Source organism: Lissotriton helveticus, chromosome 4_1, assembly GCF_964261635.1.
Source record: "Lissotriton helveticus chromosome 4_1, aLisHel1.1, whole genome shotgun sequence".
NCBI classification, from domain to species: Eukaryota; Metazoa; Chordata; class Amphibia; order Caudata; family Salamandridae; genus Lissotriton; species Lissotriton helveticus.
The window spans coordinates 1827969573-1827990322 of NC_136063.1; the positions used below are offsets into that span (position 1 = coordinate 1827969573).

The window sequence follows — 20750 nt, forward strand, 5'->3', positions numbered from 1 at the left end:
AGAAGAACAAGTTACTTACCTTCGGTAATGCATTATCTGGTAGGGACTCTATCAAACTGCAGATTCCTTACCCTGATGCCTGGGAAATTGAAAGGTAAGGAATCTGTAGCTAGAAGTCTCTATCAGATAACCCTAGCAAGCTAAGTGTTGCTGTCTCCAAAAGCTATGTTTGTCTGAACATGTCACAGGACATTAAGAACAATCTGAATTTGTTACTACATTTTATCACCAATGAAGGGGAGGGACGCGCTTAGTTAAAATGAACTCGCAAAATGTCTTGCTTATCACACTGCCTTTGTTGTGTACAGCATGATCGGGAAACCTGCATGTCCCAAAATGTGTCCCTATGTTGCTTAACATGAGCATGTCTAGAATTGAAAATAGTTAAAAAATAAAATCCATGGTGAAGTGGTTTAGTAGGGCACAGAGGGCAGGTCAAGCCCTAAATGGATGGGATCAAGCCTACGGGTATTACAGTTAACAAGGATTGGCAAAGTCAACAGGACACTGTTTAAGAACCTATTGAGGTTGCTAATGAAAACAAACAGATCCAGCAGGTTTTTTTAAAAAACATGGAAAGGAGGGGGAGAAGCGCATGGACGAGATGAGGTATATGGAGAGTGGTGCAGGTCAGAGGTCCTGGCTGGCCTTATGGCCAGTGCTGCAGGCTTTGGAACTGTGTCACTTTTAAAAAATCATTTGTGATGATGTTAAAAGAGATGCAAATACCCGCATTGGCAATCTTCATGTGTGTATAGTATGCCTGTGTTAAAAGAAGAAAGCAGATTGACCATCCAGGAATTGGATTAGTGAAAAGCCTTTTTTTTTAAATGCTTAGTCTAATAAAGTAATTTGTGCATGTCTAAATAAACAAAAAACATTTTACATAGCTGGAAAGTATGTGAAAAAGAAATGAAGAGCCTGGGTGTTGATGTAGCAACATAAGTCTTATTATTCCATCCAGGAATAATACTAAAACGCTTATTAAAAAGAAGTGCATAGCAAAAAGGTGAGTAACAACAAAGACAAAGAAAAAAACATGTACTTGCTCCATGCTGTGAGGAGGTACTAACACAAGAAAGGAAGGGTAGCCTACGGAACCTAAGCAATTAAAAGTTTGCAATTGAGAGTAACAACAAAAACATCCAATAGTATTCTGTGGGTCAAGATTCAAAAGTCTTTATTCGATTGTAGAACATACAATCATAAAAGTACAATTCATAGATACTCATTTTAAAAACAATTCCAAACAATACATTTCGTATGGCAAGTGACGGACACAGAATACAGTACAAAAAAGGAGAAGGTACGGCGGGTGCTATGAGCATGGGCAATGTGAGATTAAAAACATAAATTACTATATTAGTTAAAAGACACCTAAAATATTCACAGCGTAATTATCCGTCCATACTTTTCCTAAAACAGATAGCTTTTTTAAAAAAGTTACAGACAAATAAAGTGCAATCACAATTCAGCAGTTGTAGGTAATAAAGTGCGGGCTTAATTTGTAAAAAATTCAGTTTCTTAAGACATGGTTTAAGGTATAAATTCCGTGGGATAGAGTAATAAGGGCAGATAAAGAGAAAGTGTGCCAGATCTTGAGGAGACTTACTGTCGCAGCCACAAGCTGACAACACTTCTCCCCGTTGTGCCCCACTTGGTACCGCCAGTAGAAGATGATATAAATCAAAACGGAACCTTATTAACAGAAACCGTTCATAACTAGTCATAGGCCATGTCAGATAAGGCTCCATTTGTGGGCAGGTTTTGAGTAGTAGATGTTTCCTGACACTACCCTTCTGTATCTCCGCCTCTTCTCTGTCAGTACATCTTGCCAATAGTATAGCGTTTTTTACTGAGACAACATCGGGTTTTGTAATTAGATTAGGGGCATGAAACAAATCAGAGCGGCCTATTGCCGACAGACAATCCCTTATGTATTTCACCCACGGAATTTTAAGCCTACCATCTAGGGAAAAGACATCTTTCAACAAGGCATGTGTAAGCGGAATGTCGGTGTTAAGCCAACAATTCAGCCAGCACAAAACCGGGTTGACTGCTATTCTGTCGCTTAGATATGGAACCCCCAACTCCTCGTGTACAGAGTAAGTCCCGGTGCCCCTTGGCAACCTCAATATCTTTTTCAGGGCGTTGTTTTCTGCGACCTCTAGGTCTTTTATCCTACAATAGCCCCAGAGCTCGCTACCATAACAGGCGACAGCAACACTTTTTGCCTGATAAAGTTTGAGTAGTGCGGCCGTGGGGCAATTGCCAATTTTTCTCCCAAAACCAAGTTTACCCTTGTTACTTCGCCCTTCTTTTTGGATATTGCGGGGCCCCACGTTAATTTGTGATCTAAGAGGACCCCAAGATAAGAGAAGGAGTTGGTTAAAGGGATTTTCTCCCCATTTATACTAAAGGAGTCGGTTTTCCAGGTGCCCTTTCCTGTTTTCATGACGTAGGACTTGGAATTATTTATGCTAAGGCCACGAGACTCCATAAACTTAAAGAAGGAATTTAATAATTTTTGGAGACCGATTGCTGTCCTAGATATAAGTACTGCATCGTCTGCATAAAGGAGCACAGGCACCCCCTTTTGTTCGACACGGGGGTAGTCTGCTTCTGTATGTAAAAGAAATTCCTCCAGTTCGTTTATGTACATATTAAAAAGGAATGGGGCCAGGATACAGCCCTGTCGCACTCCCCGATTTATTCTAAATTCGTCCGTTACTTTAAGGTCTTGAGTGTAACGGACGTTAGCTTTGGTATCCGAGTGCAAGTCGGCTAGGAAGTTGACAAGATTCCTCTCCACGCCCATTCTCAGCAAAGTGGCCCATAATAAGCTTCTGTCCACACAATCAAAGGCGGACGACAGGTCCATAAATGCCATATAGACAGTACCTTGTCTAGCCAGGGTATATTTACTTAAAATCAAATATAGGTTCAGACATTGCGTGATGGTCGAATGGCCAGGTCTGAACCCATATTGTATGGGAGACAGGATGCTATTGTCTTTTGCCCATGTAGATAGCCTGTTAAGTATTACCCCCCCTACCACTTTAACTACTGAATTTATTAAGGATATCGGCCTGTAACATAATGGACTGCTGCGATCGCCCTTTTTAAAAACGGGGACTATGGTCGATAGGCCCCACGTTTTTGGGCACCCCGTTATAGCAGCTGCATTTATTGCTGCCGTGAGGACGGGAGCCCAAAAAGAGGTGCTAGACTTAAACAGGTCCGGTGGTAAACCATCCGGACCCGGGGCCTTATTACTAGTTAGACCCTGGATCCCCCTTACAACCTCACTTACTGTAAAGCATAATTGGTTTGCAGGTGATATTAAAAAGGCATTTTCTGCCCTGTGCTCATTACTCTTAAAAATTGTACTGAAGTGAGACACCCACTCTCCTTCTGAAATGCATGTACCTAAAACTGTGTCATTAGGGTTATCAAACAATGGTTTGTTGATAATTTGCCAAAACTTACTACTATTCCCCATTACTGTAGGATCAAGGAGGGATTCTATAGTGTTAGCCTTAATTTCCTTTTTTCTTACGGCTAGTGCTTTCCTATAAGACACACGCAGGCTTTTTATCAAGTCCGGATGTCTAGGTTTAGTTTTTAAAGCATTCTTCAGATCTCTACTTGCCTTTGAGCAGTTGTGGTCGAACCATTTGGCCTGCTTTCTACTTTGCCCCTTTATTGGCGCTGACAGCATTTCACCGATTTTAGAAGCCATACCCGCAAACCCGGACAAAATATTCGTAGGGGATGAATCAAGAGATGAGCATGCTAACAGCTCCTCCTCACATGCACTGTTTATATTAAAATATAAACTATCTTGATTTATCATTGTCCATTTGATACGGTGTCTACCATTTATACAACTCAGCGTACCTCGATCAATACCAGGCGCTCGTTTGGTGAACAAAAACCCACCCATACCAATTGATAGGGGGTTGTGATCACTGTATACACTGAGGAGAATGGAAAATTGCAGGACCCGTTGTACAAGATCTGAGGATAGAAGTATGTGATCTATAAAGGATCCCTGACCATGTCCTTTAAAAGTCGGAATATCAAAGATTTTAGTATCAGGAACCATAGACATAGCTACTGTTAAATTATTCCCGTTTACAAGATCATTTAAGCTCTTACCTCCCCTAGTGTGAGAAAAGTGAAAGCCTTCGACGCTATTACATCCCAAGGAGCCCATTGAGGTGGAGCCTGGGTTACCACAAGGGTGAACATTGAAATCACCTGCTATCAGCAGGTTCCGGGATGTAGTGTGTGTGTTTTTTCTCAGTAGGTCTGTGAGCGATATAATGTCACAGCCACCAGAACCACTAGCATTATAGAAATTGACCAGAGTCAGGGCATTCTTGCCGTTTTTTAAATCAAGCATCTGAATGTTTAAATTATCAGTATGGTATATGCTGATATTGCAGAGCAATCCCAGATTTATAAAGGTGGCCAATCCCCCCTTTGCTCTGCCCCTGGTCGAGGCAACCGCTGGAATGGTGAAACTTAAGTACCCTTCTATATGGACGTTTCTATCCTCCAACCACGTCTCTTGAAGGCATACAATGGAAAAATTTTTAATAAATGATAACCAGGCTAGGTCACATAACTTGTCGGCCAAGCCAGCTATATTCCATGAAATTAAGTTCACGCAGTCGGCTAATGCTGGACATGTGAGACTTTCACTAATAGATGGTACAGGAATTGAGGTTGGTATTTCAGGGTGTGTGGTCCCCGTGTCCACAGTGCTTGCTGCAGCCGATACTAACGACTCTCGAGTCAGAGCATGAACCTCATACAAGACAGAGGAGTTGGTATCTACGGGTGAAAGGTCCAAAAATACAAATGATGTGCTAGGAAGATCGTCATGGCAATTTTTCGTGCATATATCCTTAGTAACATCACTTACAAGAGCACCATTATTAAACACAATAGCAGGTAAAGATGGTGAAGACACCGCGTTGATCCTAAAAGGCAATGTAGATAAAACAGCAGGTGAACCACCATTCACATCAGCATATATTACAGCAGTATGTGTTTCTGTTACATCGCAGCTGGAACCATTCTCTTCCTGTGACGTTGTGACACAGGAAACAATTTCACCCTCCCAACCTCCCACTACACACTTTAAACATCAGTCGCATTCCTCAAGACCACTAAAGGCCTCAAATCTATTATAGAGCTCTAGAGGAGTAAATGGCATCAAATGTGACATGCTACCCTTTGCATCTATTTTATGGGTTAATGGTATCGTATTCCACCCCTGCATTGCAGGTGGCGGAGCTAAATAAGGCATATATGCAGGGTTCAAAGCGGACTCCAAAATTAGTGACTGGGGGGTAAAATAGGTGCTGTTAATTGGATTTTGTGGGGGAAGTACAGCAGATCTGGGGTAAAAGTACGTCAAAGGACGTGGTACAATGCAGCTATTCTCGTTGGCAAAAGGCCAGTTCAGTATATGTTGTACTGCTTTTATATCCCTAAAGTTTATGACCACAATATCTCCCCCTATATCCTTTACTCTGCCCCCCAGCCAAGACATGCGCCGGACATGAACTATTTCGCCATTAACCAGGTTGGGTTTGGGTCTGTACAGCGAAAGCCAGTGCGTTATTTTATTTTTCAATTGAAAAAATCCCTCTCTTTTTCCTTTCATCAACTCTGGGACCCCAGTAAGTACAACCACATACGGCAGCGCTTCTGGTGGAAGCTCCATGGGTGGTATCCTAGTTTGTTCACCTCTCCCTCGGTTAATCACATTCCCAACGGATCTCGGGTGTCTATCCGGAAGGGTGCTAGGTTCTCTAATCGGGGCATTAACTGTAGTGGCAGCGTTACCATCTGTGGCTGCAACAGTTGATCTTCCCTGACCCAATAACGATTCTATTGGCAGAGATTTATTTGAGCTGATGCCGTCAGGTATTATCGTGGCCGCATGTGGCCTATTAGGGGCAGCTGGGGTTGCTACAGCCGCATGGCTGTTGACGTTAAGATGTACTGGAGGTATAGGGACGGGAACATTTTTATTGGGAGGGTGCGTTGTTGAGACAACTTTTTGTTGTTGAGCTTTTGTAGGCCCTTCTGGCTGGCCAGAATTCCCTAACTTGGTCAGGTCCTCCTCTATTTTACCCAACCTTGACTCCAACCCTTTAAATCTTTCAGCCAATGCAAGTGTGTAAGTGCGTACAATCAACTCGATATTGTCCAAAAGAGACTTAAAGGAGGCTGGTTGTAAGTCTATTTCCATTTGAGTATAGGCAGTATCTGGTTCTATGATTGCTTGAGGTAAAGGTATTGGGGGCGAAGAAACGGCCACTATTGCTTGTTGAGTGGCGGGGCCTCCCAGAGGCGTTATAGAGTCAATCTTCGCTTTATTGCCAAACTCTGAGTGGCTTAGTTTGGGCTTATTTACTGATGTTGTTTTCCGTCTCCTTTTAGGCGGTGGGGGCCCAATTATTTTGAGGGACGCTGGCCGCAAACATTTTCCTCTTACAACTTTGCCGGGTCTGATTGTAGGTGAAATCAAGTTCTTAGGAGTGTTATTGGGGACATTCAGCACAGGTAATAAGTCTTGTTGACTTAAAATTGGTGACACTGCTGGGGCTAAACAGTCTTGAAGGAGCAAAGGCACGCTGGCTGTTAGTGTTGAGTTGTCTGCTGGGCTAATAGTCAGATCGTCATCCAAAGTAACGGACATTATAGGTTCCGAAAAAGTTCTGTTTTTTATGCGTTCTATTGAACGACGACGATCTGCCCTCCTCTCTGCTAACAGCAGCTCCTTGTTACCCTCAGGGGCTGGTTTCAAGAAGTAATCATCCAAAGTGCGGTTTACCATGGCCACATTTTTATCTGCTCCCACTGAAACAGGACTAGTAGCAGCAGTTGCCATCATAGGTTAGATGAAAGTACGGGAACAATAAAGAAATAGAGCGCAACTTACGGGGATCAGGAACCAGAATCTCTGGCCCAGCCCGGCCTCCTCAGGCCGATGAGGGCCGTAGAGGGCCCGCCCTTTGCCCGGGCTTAGCCCGGCATCCCGCTTGCGTCCCGCAAGACGGACTCTCCTCTGTTCTTGTAGAGTGGCGGCGAGGGGCGGGGCACGCAGGGGGGCGCTGACCGATGACTCGTGGTCAAGCAGGGACTCCTGGGATAGTGAGTCCCTGCCGCGCTTACCCCTGTAGCCTCCTCCACTGATGTTAATCTCCCTCGGCAGGCAGGCAGTTTCCCGCGTTGGTGGGTCTGTTGTTCCCCCCACGGACGAAGCGGGTCCCGCGCAGCGGGAGCGGCGAGCAGTCCTTAGAAATCCACAACAGTTGATGGGCAGCAGTTGGTGCGGTCAGGCGGTTCCCAGTGCGCCAGGGGAAAGAGTCTCAGAAATGCTTGTTCCCGCTTCGCTCTTAGCGGTTTGCCGGCGGGGGCGGGGCACGCAGGGGGGCGCTGACCGATGACTCGTGGTCAAGCAGGGACTCCTGGGATAGTGAGTCCCTGCCGCGCTTACCCCTGTAGCCTCCTCCACTGATGTTAATCTCCCTCGGCAGGCAGGCAGTTTCCCGCGTTGGTGGGTCTGTTGTTCCCCCCACGGACGAAGCGGCTCCCGCGCAGCGGGAGTGGCAAGCAGTCCTTAGAAATCCACAACAGTTGATGGGCAGCAGTTGGTGCGGTCAGGCGGTTCCCAGTGCACCAGGGGAAAGAGTCTCAGAAATGCTTGTTCCCGCTTCGCTCTTAGCGGTTTGCCGGCGGGGGCGGGGCACGCAGGGGGGCGCTGACCGATGACTCGTGGTCAAGCAGGGACTCCTGGGATAGTGAGTCCCTGCCGCGCTTACCCCTGTAGCCTCCACCACTGATGTTAATCTCCCTCGGCAGGCAGGCAGTTTCCCGCGTTGGTGGGTCTGTTGTTCCCCCCACGGACGAAGCGGCTCCCGCGCAGCGGGAGCGGCGAGCAGTCCTTAGAAATCCACAACAGTTGATGGGCAGCAGTTGGTGCGGTCAGGCGGTTCCCAGTGTGCCAGGGGAAAGAGTCTTCTGTGGGTCGATTATAAGCCCAATGAATAGGGAACAATAGGACTCACATTACAGTGCAAGACCTACAAAAATTGCTCTGGGCCCCAAAAGTGAGTGCTTGTGCCAAGCACCTGTAATGACCGACACAAATTAAGCACGTAAAAAGAGGCTCTTTTTCAAACAGCATTGCCTCACAAAGCTCTGCCAGTAGAGTTAAGTATAGAAGATATGCAACTGGCATGAGTAAACTTATAGGCAGCATGGCAGATCTTTGAAAATATTGTAATTTTCCTGTAACTAAACGCAAGCGAAGAAGCCATTTTGGCGCACAAGCTTTAATCAGAAATGTCAACTGACTGCATAATTGATCGCACTGTGTATAAAGAGAACTTCATTTATAAAAGTAATGTGATGCTACAAAAGATCTCAGTAGCAAGAGCCCACTCTAAAATCTCTTTCTTGCAATCCAGTTAAATATTTCTATTTTTAATATATCTGGTTCTGTAAATGTGATCATTGGCACAAAGCTGGGGTTTGCATAAAAGGCTCCTTTACACTAAACCAAACAAAATATTGTACTGGAGGGTATGTGCTTCAACTCTAAGTACCACATGATTCCTTCTGGTGAACCTGTTCTTAATATCGTGCTGCATGTAGATCTGCTGGAAGACTATGGACATCAAAAGGATGGAGCTTCCGCAATACATGCTTGTGCATATGAGGGATAATTGTCTTCTAGAACCATGACACATTACATAGAGCCATTTCCTTTTATTTAAATAAATCATGTATATTATAAATGTATACCACAGTATAATCAAAATGTATTGAAAGGTTGTTTTCAGCAGTGTCTATGTTTTATCATTTATACAGAGCACTGCTAATAATTAAGGACCTGATTTAGAATTTGACAGACCGATATTAAATTAACAGATTTCCCATCCACCTTATTACAAATGTCATAGGATACAATGAGTGTGTAATAAGGTAGATAGTATGCCAGCTATGTTTGTGATGGAATAACCTGTCCACCAAACTCTAATACAGACCCTAAATATGTTAATCATTTACTGAGTAATTGTACGGCTTAGGGGCCAATTTCGACTTTGGCGAACAAAGTACAGTCCATCAGGGTGACAAAGGACAATCACTCCACCAGCCTGACAGACAACTATATGCCAGATCTAGAAATCACCCCCAGACTTGCAGGCACCATCATGGTGGTTCCCTTCAACCTAAAACGTTTGGTGGATGGCAGCTGTCAGTTTTGATGGCTGTCCACCAAACTTTAAAAACAAAATTGTTTTTCAGAAACAAATTCCCAGAGCAGGAATTTGTTTCTGAAAACCCAAAAAGTAATGATCTTTCTCACATTGTCTGGGGATTGTTATTTTTTTTAGCTGTCCCACACTTTCAAAGTTTTCCTGGCTATGAGGGAAAGAAAAAAAACAATACACTGTATGCTGTAAATAGAGCAGACAATTACTCTGTCTGCCCCTAATCTGATGGCCATACTCTGTCGGGCCATAATAGTATGTTTTCTGTCTATGGAGCAAACAGGGGCTCCTCTAATGGAAACTTTACACTATGCCTGCCTCTAAATGAAGGACGTGGACCGACAGTTTGGTGTGCAGGGTACTCAGTTGCTTTTGTGACAGAGTACTGTGTCTATCACATTTTAAATCAGGCCATCAGATTCAAACCTTCCATGCATTCCTATTCCTATCAAATGATAGGCGTACCTTCCTACATGATATACAGGTTTCCAAGGTAGTGAAGGAAAAAGTACCAACCAATTCTGTCCTGTATGTTGTCGAGTTGGGAGGGAGAACTGGATACACTACTACTCTGATGAGAAGAGCCATGGCTTCCTGGCCTCTGATTGTCTTCCATAGATGGAGTCGGAGAAGGACTGTCATGAATTCTTTCCTGAAAATAAAAAAAACAAGAAAACATATGGTTAGATTTCTTCCCCAAATTGAACATATGCACTGATTACAGAATTATTTAATGGAAGTAGTATCAGTATATATCTTGTAGCCAATAATACTACTTCTTTTGAAGCTATAATGCAGGGAATTTAATACCTAACACATAGGGCTCCATGCACCCTAAATACGGAGCAACCAACCTACAGGAAATGAAAAAATGTTGATTGTGATAGCCAAAAGATTTATTGGGTGAGAGATTATCATTAAGAGCCCAAGGGATAATGGGCTTCAACTGAAAGCCTTTTCTGGAAATTAGATCTCTTTAAGGGGTTGTCAGTCTCCAGCATTAACGCTATGAAATCGGTGAGTCTTTTGGTATCACTTGAAAAAAATTTCTCAATGCATAACCCCATTTAAATGGTTCTGCATCACACATTCAATATTTGACCAAAGACATAGCAACCGCCTTGGAGACAACCATGCTAAAAAAAGTTTACATCACTTTGTAGACAAAAGCTTTACTTCAGAATTGACACTTGCCCGTGGTGTCATCAATGGGCCTAACTGCAGGAATTCCAATGACAGTACTTCCTAGAGCACTGTATGAATGCCCTACCAGTGTGGCTTTGGACGGTAGAGTTTCCATAAGATAACTACTCCTCAGCATGAGCGTGAAGACATGAGACAAATTGGGGAAACGTGCCAAGATATCAACGTATTTATCACCCTTCGCACCACTGTCGCAGGACTCAGATTTTATGGCAACAATAAAGAGAGAGTGTGGATGTAGGGCTACTTCAGGCTAGGAGATATATTTGACAAAGGAGAATTGAAAGATACCAAACATAAAATTAAATTGTCAGAAAAAGAGCAATTTAGATATACTCAGGTCTGGCACTGGGTACTCCAACCTTAAGTGGGATCCACAGTGACTAGGGCTTTAACCAGAAAAGAAAAGTTTAGCGCACATCCACTCATGCAATAGCAAAACTCTACAGAACACTGGATACAGGCATTCATGGCATGGTTCCAACTGGCTTTGGAAAAGATTTAGATATACAACTACACACAGACTAATGAAAGGACACTTTTTAGTGAAACACCTAATTTGCTAGCCACACATGAGCTAGTGAAACCATCTACAAAATAGCAAATAAGTTGCATTTGGCAAGAGCATAACTTTGTATGATCAATCCAAAATGTCTAATTGCATAAAAAAGGGGCTTTGGGAGCATGGCACATATAAAACACGTATTATGGATTTGCCCGAAGGTTGAAACTTTTTTGGACATCATCTTAAACATGGCCATGGAGGTCACGGGCGGCAGCTAGGAACATTGTCAGAGGTGGTATTGTTGAACATCCTATCAGAACCATCCATCACCTATACTCTAGAAAATGCAAGCTCATATCACTATGAGAAAATGGTGTAAAATAGCATTTACTAATAAGGAGACTTAGTGGCCAAAGATATGGTCCCGAGAGATAGAAAATAATGTAAGGAAAGAATAACAAAGAAGAAGGATTAGAAATCTCTCAAACTTTGGGGGCCTTTGGTGATCTGCAGGCCCTCCACATTGCAAGAAAAAGTTCTCAAATAGAAACTAGATGGTCTCATAGAGAGAGAGAGAGAGAGGTTGGTTGAGGTGAGATGGGGGCGATTGGAAGGGGGCTCACTACTGTAGTTGGGGAAAATGTAGTGTGGCTCTAATTACACATTTTTGTTAATGGGAAATGAAAACTATAATATACATTTTTGAAGTTGTACATTTTGAAAATTTTAAAAACATGAATAAACTTAAAATATGTTTTTCTCTCTTTTGTGTTTTAGTTTAGAAACATTGACTCTGCCTAACCAAATCCCCAATAGAAATAATACTCATTCAGCAATCTAACAATGCTTAATGGTCTACTGCAGCCAATGCTTCCAGGAGATTTAATAATATATTCCCAACATGTGCAGACCACTCAGCCACCTGTCCACCTGTATTAATAAACCTGGAACATAAATTGAGCGTGGTGATTGTTGCAACACATGCAAAGGTGCCCATTCAACAAAGCCACTAGAATATCGTTATACTTATTGAGACCCATTTAACAACACCTCTATAATACCATTATAGATATCGATGACTGATATTTCATTGCCCCTTTTTACTATTGAGCCAGTCTGAGGCATGGGTTGAGAATCACGCTCCTGTGGGAAGCTAGCGTACAGAATGGTGTTGCCTCATTCTGAAGGTCCTTTGATCAATAAGGCAATTTCAGATCCAAGTTCGGATCTAGGTCCTAAATATTCAATAGCATATACATCTTTTTCATCTTGGTCTGTAATTTAGTGGGAAGAATGTAAGAATACAATTAGGAAATAGGAGCTACTAGAGACACCTGAGGCCATATTGCCATTGTGTAATAGAGCAGAATGGACGCTTCGGTCTAATTTCAATTCTCCCCTGGCACCTTTATATTACAGAAAGGACCGCAGAATCTAGTATCTGTAATATCTATTGGGCAGATACACGTTTTACCTCATTCAATGTAAAATAGATGTTCCCTCAATTAAATGGGGCGTGGCTCCATGAAAATTAGTGACTCTTTTTGCAAATGCACTCGGTCCATATTACAATTGTAGGCAAGCTGGAAAAGGCCCCTATTGAAAATCACTTTCTCCCTCTGTAGGCAATTTAGAGAACACATTTTGCTTTGCTAATTGGTGTCTGGGTCTAAGATGGGAACATCCAATGGGCGTGCTCAACAGAGCTAATGTCTGTAGGCACTGTTCTGTAATCCGGTGCCCAGAAGAAGAGAGCCATTACTGAAGCCATTATTGCGGTTATGTAGAATACTGGAAAGACTGCTCTGAAAATCATATTTATCGATTATAAGTACTTGGACCAGATTTGATCAACTTTTCTTTTAACAAGGATGACAGACTTCCACTTGGCTCAGTGAATTGTAAATACTGCTGCTAAATGTGTTGGATTGAACCTTTATATGTAACATTAAATAATTCTGTTTAAATATTTCTTGTTTTTATTATTCTTTAAATTCTGAAACCTTTTAGTCTTTTGCTATAGCAAATATAATGAAATGTTGCATGAATGACAAAATTCGTGTCATTCAAACCATATATTTTTTGCTTTCTTTACCTACAAAGCACTTAAACAGCCAATCAGTTCTTCGGCCACAGCAGTGTGTAAGCTGTGATCGAACTATTTTACAAGTAAAACATCCGATAAAGACAGTAGAGGTTCAATAACGACAGGGAAAGCAAACGACTCCATTATATTGCATCATTCCTCTAACACAGCAGAGCGCCAGTTTGTCTGCCTCTCATTAGCTGACTTCTATAACATCACTCTCTATTGTGAAATCAGTGGCAGTGGTACTCATTTTTGTACTCTAGCAGATCTATGTACTGTTTTTTTTAGTCTTCTGGGGACTATTGATCTGCGCTCCATCCACATGGCTAAACAGCACCTCCTATTAGTCTCGGAGAGATCTGGGTGGCTCAACAGGCTCCTAGTTTCTCCATCTTCAAGCACTAATCATCAATCTTGCTAGCCGGCTCCCTGTTAACATTTCAAGTTTCACGCGTCAAATAATAGCATACATTCCATGTTATATTCCAGTCAAGTATATGTCTAATGTTATCCCAAAATCTGGGGCTTGGATGCATCATGGTATCTCAGACTCATCAATATTCACACATTTTCAAGTAGAGCTAGAGAGAACTTTGTCTGTGGATATGTGTTGATCAAGGCAAAATAAGCCTTTGCTTCCAAGTCACCTATACCATCAAACTCATGTCAATACTGATTGGAAGGTGTCACCATCTTGTAGATGATCTACAGATAAAGCAACATAGGCCCAGATGTATCAACTTGTTGTGCAATGCAATGCAGCAAGACAACTTGCTACCTTGTGCTGCACCAATGGAAAGAGTAGGAATGTGGCATAATTATGAACATATGGAGCATCCTGTTTTCTCTCAGAACTGGTGTCATGGGGCGAGAGCCTGGTATACAGCCAGGATTATTTTTGAGCAAGAGCATAGCATAACATGTGTATTTGTAAGCGCACGTTCACCACTACGGGTATCTTGGTGCGGAATAACAGATGTTTGTTACCCAACTCAATGGTGCTCATTTTTTCGACCTCAGATGGAAGAAAGGCTGAGTGGACCCGCAGGAATTTGAACCTGTGACTATGAGGTCGAACACAGGCCCCTACACTGGACGCATTAGTCCACTGAGCCACCAGACCCGTCCCAAGAAGGGACACCTTCCTGCACAAAATCAATCCCCATAGGCATTTTCCCCTTTCAATATGTGCTGCAAAATGGAGCACATTTAGAAAGAGAAAGTAACAAGGAGAAATTAATATATTTCTCCTCGTTACGCCTCCCCTGGGAAGGCATAGCATTATGACACATTCCCAGGATTACCAGTCTTAGTAAATCTAGGAATGTACCAAAAACCATAAGAACCATTAGAACACCCACGTTCCACCCATGGAATACCTTCCCAATGCAGAGTAAAAAGCAAGGCAGCAACTTGTGCTGCTTTGCACTACTCAGGAATTTAGTAAGTCACGTCGAGCCAGGTGCCTCTGTATAGCATAGTTAATCTGACTTAAGAGATTGGTTACCCTGTGTTGCCTTACGTGATGCAACACAACCCCTTGATAAATCTAGGCCATAGTGTGTATCCACTTTATTCAGTCAAAGTGCCAGAGCCCCAAAAAGTAGCGTCAGAATGCATGGGAACTAGCACAGCTGTTGTATCAATAGAGAAGACATGGAGTGAATAGGGAAAGCATTAAATAATAGTTTCGCCGAAATCATTTAACACTGCATCAAATCCTACATTGGCCTAAGTATAACTAAACTATTTACTGCAAGTGCACATTTATAAAGAGAATAGGGAATTATTTTCAAAATGCAAGTACATACCGATACAGCCAATAGAGAGATTTAATCACTGAGCATCACTAAAATATAAAACTGGAACATTCCCATAAATAAAATCACAGTATGCAAATTGCATTATCTGAATCCCTATCTCGTTGACTAACCAGGAAACCCAGCAGGCAAACTGTTTGTAGAAAGAGAACCAATCAAAGCAAAGGACAGTTTAATGATGTTTGTTTCAAAAGCATAACAAGTAATCATTAACTGGAAGTTAATCATGAATTTAAAAGGAGAGTGATTTGGAAGAGGTCAGGCATTCCTTTTCTAGTTCAGCCTTGTTTTACCCATATTGTTACAATGTAAAGGGCTCGGAGTTTCATAAAAAGGTATCCTCGAGTTGAAAAAGAATTGGTATAAGACACAATCTTTATAGGTTGCATTAAAGCTTTACCTCAGGCAAGTTGTGTAAATAAAATAACAAACAATGGCAAATGAACTCACCTGATGAAATTTAGTACTCCTGGCCCATAATTTGCTCTCACTGCACCTCGTGCTGCTGAGAGACAGGAACACAAACTGGGCCTTAGCAATTTAGGAGCTTTGTCCAACAAGCATTGACAAAGTCCACTGATCTGACTTGCACAGTGTTCAGAGCACTGTATAAAGTTACCGGGGAAAAGCTGCCTTTAATGGGCGAGGGCTGGTCAAGTGGAGCTATCAGGGATGTGAGTCTCAGGCGTGTCGCCTCTTCCGAGACTGAAATGCAGCTTCAGCTACTAACATATCAGAGCCATTGTATTTGCACTAAGAACTGCTTTCACATATCACCAGAGCCTTAATGTAAAGACAATGGCACAGCGTAACCGTGCATAATATGTACTGGCTATGTATTGCTCAGAAGAGTGCTCACAATAGACAGCAAAAGTTTTCTGTAGGCAAACTCTAAAATGAGTATAGGAAATTTGTCACAATAAAATTTCCATTCCTACTCCTGCAACCCTGAACTTCCTGGTGCGATTTTCAGACACTTTTTGCAAATGGATAAAATTGAGTGAAGCAGTTTTGCACTATTATTTTGCTGTCCCCGTAACACAGAATTTAGAAAAATTATATTTTCAGAAATTTTACAAATACATTTTTATACCTAAGCAAAACGGAGAAAAAAGATTGCTTTTACTTGACATATATAAAATATTAGTTTGTGCATAAATCATTTTACATGCTCAACAAAGATTTTAACAACGAACACGCTATCCATGAGCACATCAATATGAATCATATCGCAGACATTCCACTCCCATTCCAGAAGCTGGTTCATGAATAACATGGTTGTAATGACGCTAACAGGGCCAATGTTCTTTTAAAATATGAACAGTAGAACCAAGGGTAAAAAGTAGCACACATGCATAACTGATAACATATATTATAGCACTGGACTATTATTTTAATGCAAATTGACAATATTATTTGTTTTTCTTAATATTAGCTCTTTCTTAAGAGATCTATTCAGCCGCCACTGTCTAACTATGCATTTTTCTTAGCAGTTCATCGTAAACATCATCTTTACCCGTATGTTTTAAGGCAGATTCACTGCACTTTCCCTAATCTGCCCATAATGTTTTGCAGTGTGGGTCATCTGGGGATTTAATTATCTAGGAAACCTAATATTTTTAAATAAATTAGTCGAATTACAAATCTTATAAACCTCTTAATTGATTAAGAGTGCTGTAGGTGAACTGGAAACCCCAGGCTCTAGTGCATACATTTGCTTATGAACCCTTACTTCCCACAAGTAACCCACTTACATTCCTTGCAGTAAACATGAGTGAAGGGGGCCTGCAATAAAGCAGATGAAGTTACACATTCTCAAGTGGGGATGAAGCTGAAAATCATTCACCCTTAAAACAAAACCGACTTTTAAGGTGTAAACAATATTAGAAACATATCTGAAAGCATGAAAGATGTGAAGCCTATGATGAACTCACATGAATACATGATCCATGGTAGCGTAGATAAGAGATAATTGAAATGATTCTATGAAGTGGGAGACAGGTCTTTGGTCCAATTAGAGAAAAGGATGGGGCCACGTTGAAGTTCATCAAGACCTATCGTCTACCTAAGAGACAAGGATGTGGTCCCCAATGTGGTGAACCTGGGTTTAGAAAAGGCAACATGATTCTAGGACGAAGGGGCTACTGAATGTGATTCATTCATTCTGAAAACATGTGGCCTTTGTCACAAAGTGTGCATAAGGAATGGAATGGAAGCATTGGCCTAATGTAATAAAAACCAGAGAGGTAGAAAAGTCGCATATCCTGAGTTGAGAAATAATGATAGTGCATGTAGTGACATACGAGGAAGTAACTTCACACAGCATCTGACGGATGACAAAGTAAGCAACATCACTGAAGAGGCTAAAACATCCTGCAACACGTGTTAAATAAATAAGAAAACGAGGAGAAAAGTTACAGCTGAAATGTACAAATTACCACTGATGCAGGTGACAGGCTGTTTTAGTTACCATACGTATATTAAGCAAGTTATTTCCAACATAAGCTAGGGTACTGAAGGTACAGAATATGCCTCGTAATTGTACAAAATATTACTGTACTACCCTCATGTACCAGGGGTACTATTGTTATATGCTAAAGATCTAACTTTGCATACCATACGTACCACTATCATTAGCAAGAAATGCACACATCCTATGGTATGCTTCTGTAGCACACCAAGTGTGTGCTGTCATCATATCAAGTAAGATAGACATGATATTCCAAAGATGGTGCCACTGTGTACCAGTGGTGACGTTACCAAATGCCAGGGGGTTTAGCCATAAAATAAAAGCATAAATATGATATGCCTGAGATACTGCCATGAAGTTATTGCAAGAGATGCTGACATATAATGTAATTATATGTAAATGCAACAGCAAACTCACAAGCGGGTTCATGCAATGCATTGCAGGAGGCAACACATACTGGGCCAGATGTAAAATCCTTCCTTTTTGCGAGTCGCAAATTGAAACGTTTTGTGACTCGCAATCCGCGAACCGCAAAATGGAATGTTCAACAATGTCCGAGATACTGTGTGCAATTCCAAATGGGGTCACAAATTAACTGCTCATTAATATTAATGAGGCACATCTCATTTGGAATGACTAGCACTCCCAGGGATGGTGCCCTGCTGGGGTCAGCAGACGACCATGTCTGTGACTGGTCTTGAAATAAAGCAGTTTTTTTTATGCAGCCCATTTTCCTTAAAGGAAAATGGGATGCACTTAAAAAAGAAAAATGAAATGTTTCTGTTTCATTTTTCAAGAGTAGGCAGAGGTCTGTGGAACCACTGCCTGCTCCTAAAAAATATTTTCACATACATTCACAAAGGGGAAGGTGTCCCTTGGGACCCCTTACCATTTGCGAGTGGCTTACCACCTACTTGAAGTAGGTGGTAAACTGCTTTTTTTTGTGTTACCGTAAAGGCGGTTGCAAAACAATGGTACCTACCATTTTGACTCGCTATTAGGAAGGGATGCCCTTGGCACCCCCTTCCTAATAGTGACTCACAAAGGCTATTTTGTGAGTCACTGACTCGCAAAATAGCGCTTGTACATACCACCTCTATTTTTTGCCATCGCAAACTGCCCAATTTCCCATTTGCAACGCAAAAAAAACGGTTCTGCATCTGGCCCACTGTGTTTTTGCCAACAAAAATATGATGGCCAGAGGTGCAACCACCAATTGCCAGGGGTATCGCCATTCCATGCTAGGCATAAAGTTAGGTGTGGGTATGGGATAGCAAGTATGGAATATTGTGCTACTTTAGTATAGCAGCCATAATATATAAGAATAACATATCAACAGATATGTATGTATACATTTTCTATGCCTTACTTCACATCTATGTACCATGGTACACAGATGTGGAGTTAAGTAAAGTAAATCTATACCTCCATCGGCATCTACCTGTCGATACGTTTGTCCTCAATATTTTGGCTACAATATTAAAGTATTGAATGTAATGAGAAACCCAATCTACCCTTGAGGGCTTGGTCAAATTAAGAAATAGGTTTTCTAAGTAATCCGAAATAATGGCAAGGCATTTTAAGATGGTAGTGAGATGTGTATTCACCATTGCTCTGGCTCCACAACATAACTCTTTTATAAAAGACTTTAGAAATATATGATGTGGCTGTTTGAATTTGTAGTTGATGAATTATAAGATAAGATGGCTTTTAATAATATATTCTCTTTGTTTCATGTACAAATCAATCTCAAAATAATTTGTATGCAATACCATGATGTTTGGTTCTAGATTAAACTATGGTGCCTAATTAGAAAAGAACCTTGAAAATCATGGTTTTGATAAAATCAGACACATTAAAATCAATGTCTGTGCTCTTGTGGATTGAAATCTCTTCATGAGTTCTAAGGATGTTGCATAAATTATACATCTTGAGATATTCTTAAATTCATTGATGTGAAATTTTGTTGATTGAGAAATTATCATTATTTTGCACGGGTGTATCAATTATTTTCTGAAATTATGAAATGTATAGTTTAAATTCATGCATGGTAATTATTATTTATTTCATTCTTTTACTAGGGGTCAACTGTTAAATATATGATAGTGCTGAAGATGGTCTCATGGACAAATGCATAGACACCGAAACGTCGACCCTTACACTCTCTTCTGGAAAATAATGTACAATGAGAAGAAGTGTCAACAATAGTGACATTGAAGGATTATACAATTGTATTTATTTTCCTCTTGTTACATTGCTTTTATAACTGTGTAGAACCCTTGATAAATTTCAAAAGATAAAACTTTTTTCTATATATACCCGTGTTTTTAATATTTATTGTTTTGTGATTGGTTCATTGGTTCTTATGTCCTCACAAGGAACAAAAATGTTTCTTAGATAAAAGACATTTGAATAATATCTCTCTGGTGAGTTTATCAATAATTCTTGCAGTTAAAAATATATATCAAAAGCAATAGAACAGAGTATTCTAAATAAATCCCTTGAAGGTGCTTTTTACCCGTTTATACAATATTAAAGTAGCACGATATTTCAAGCTAAATATTTCATTCTACAGCCATACAGTCATCATATGCCAATGGTGCAGACATCACAAGTTATTGTCACAGCTATCTCACGCTTCGGATCAATCTATCAAATGACAAGGGGGGGAGACATCAAATACAGTGGTGTAGCCAAAATTGTCCATGGTTATCAACTACCATTGAGAGTTATTCCTATTGCTGCCCTGGCACCACTATTTGATAGATGTCTGCTCAATGTTAGTAATTATGGGCAGGTGCCAGTGTCCTCTCAAAGAGTAGAGAGAGTGCATGAACTCCTCTATGCATAGTATCTGTTAGTAAAGGATTCACAGCAGACCAAGGAGCAATGCAGGCTCCAGTTCATGGTGGGCACCAGCACAGTGAAAGTGAAAACACCTTCCCACATATCTCATCCTTTATGCAGCGTAGTACCCCTTCCTGGTGTGATGCAGCATGACCTGGAAAATATCTGTCGCTCCTTGTTTCCTCTGGGGCCGCTGGGGAAGAGATGCATGAGTAAAAATACAAACAGTATAGAGGGACAATGGATTCCTCATATGTTGAAAAACTCATTTGTAGACAATATCTACGAAACCATTTAACATTTCTTAATGGACCGAATCGCAATTACGGTCCGTTAAGAAATGCTAAATTGCCTTTCAATGTGTACAAAGGTAGAAAGGGAATCCCAATATGCGATTTCTACCCATTAGAAATCGCATCTTGTGATTCCCAGTTGTGATTTCCTAAGCACATGTACAAAAAAAATTCTAAATACGAAATGGGCATATAGCAAAAATGCTATTACCGTTGACTCC

At 41.2% G+C, this 20750-nt stretch overlaps 1 protein-coding gene across 6 annotated transcripts in view; it reads right to left on the reverse strand.

Moving 5' to 3' along the window:
- Nucleotides 1-20750, reverse strand: part of DACH2 (dachshund family transcription factor 2) — an 865718-nt gene that overhangs the window by 159944 nt on the left and 685024 nt on the right. For all 6 annotated transcript variants that reach the window (XM_078688462.1, XM_078688463.1, XM_078688464.1 and 3 more), the window contains one exon: nt 9819-9954. In XM_078688462.1, coding sequence (XP_078544588.1) covers nt 9819-9954 — 136 coding nt within the window. The remainder of the gene's footprint in view (nt 1-9818; nt 9955-20750) is intronic.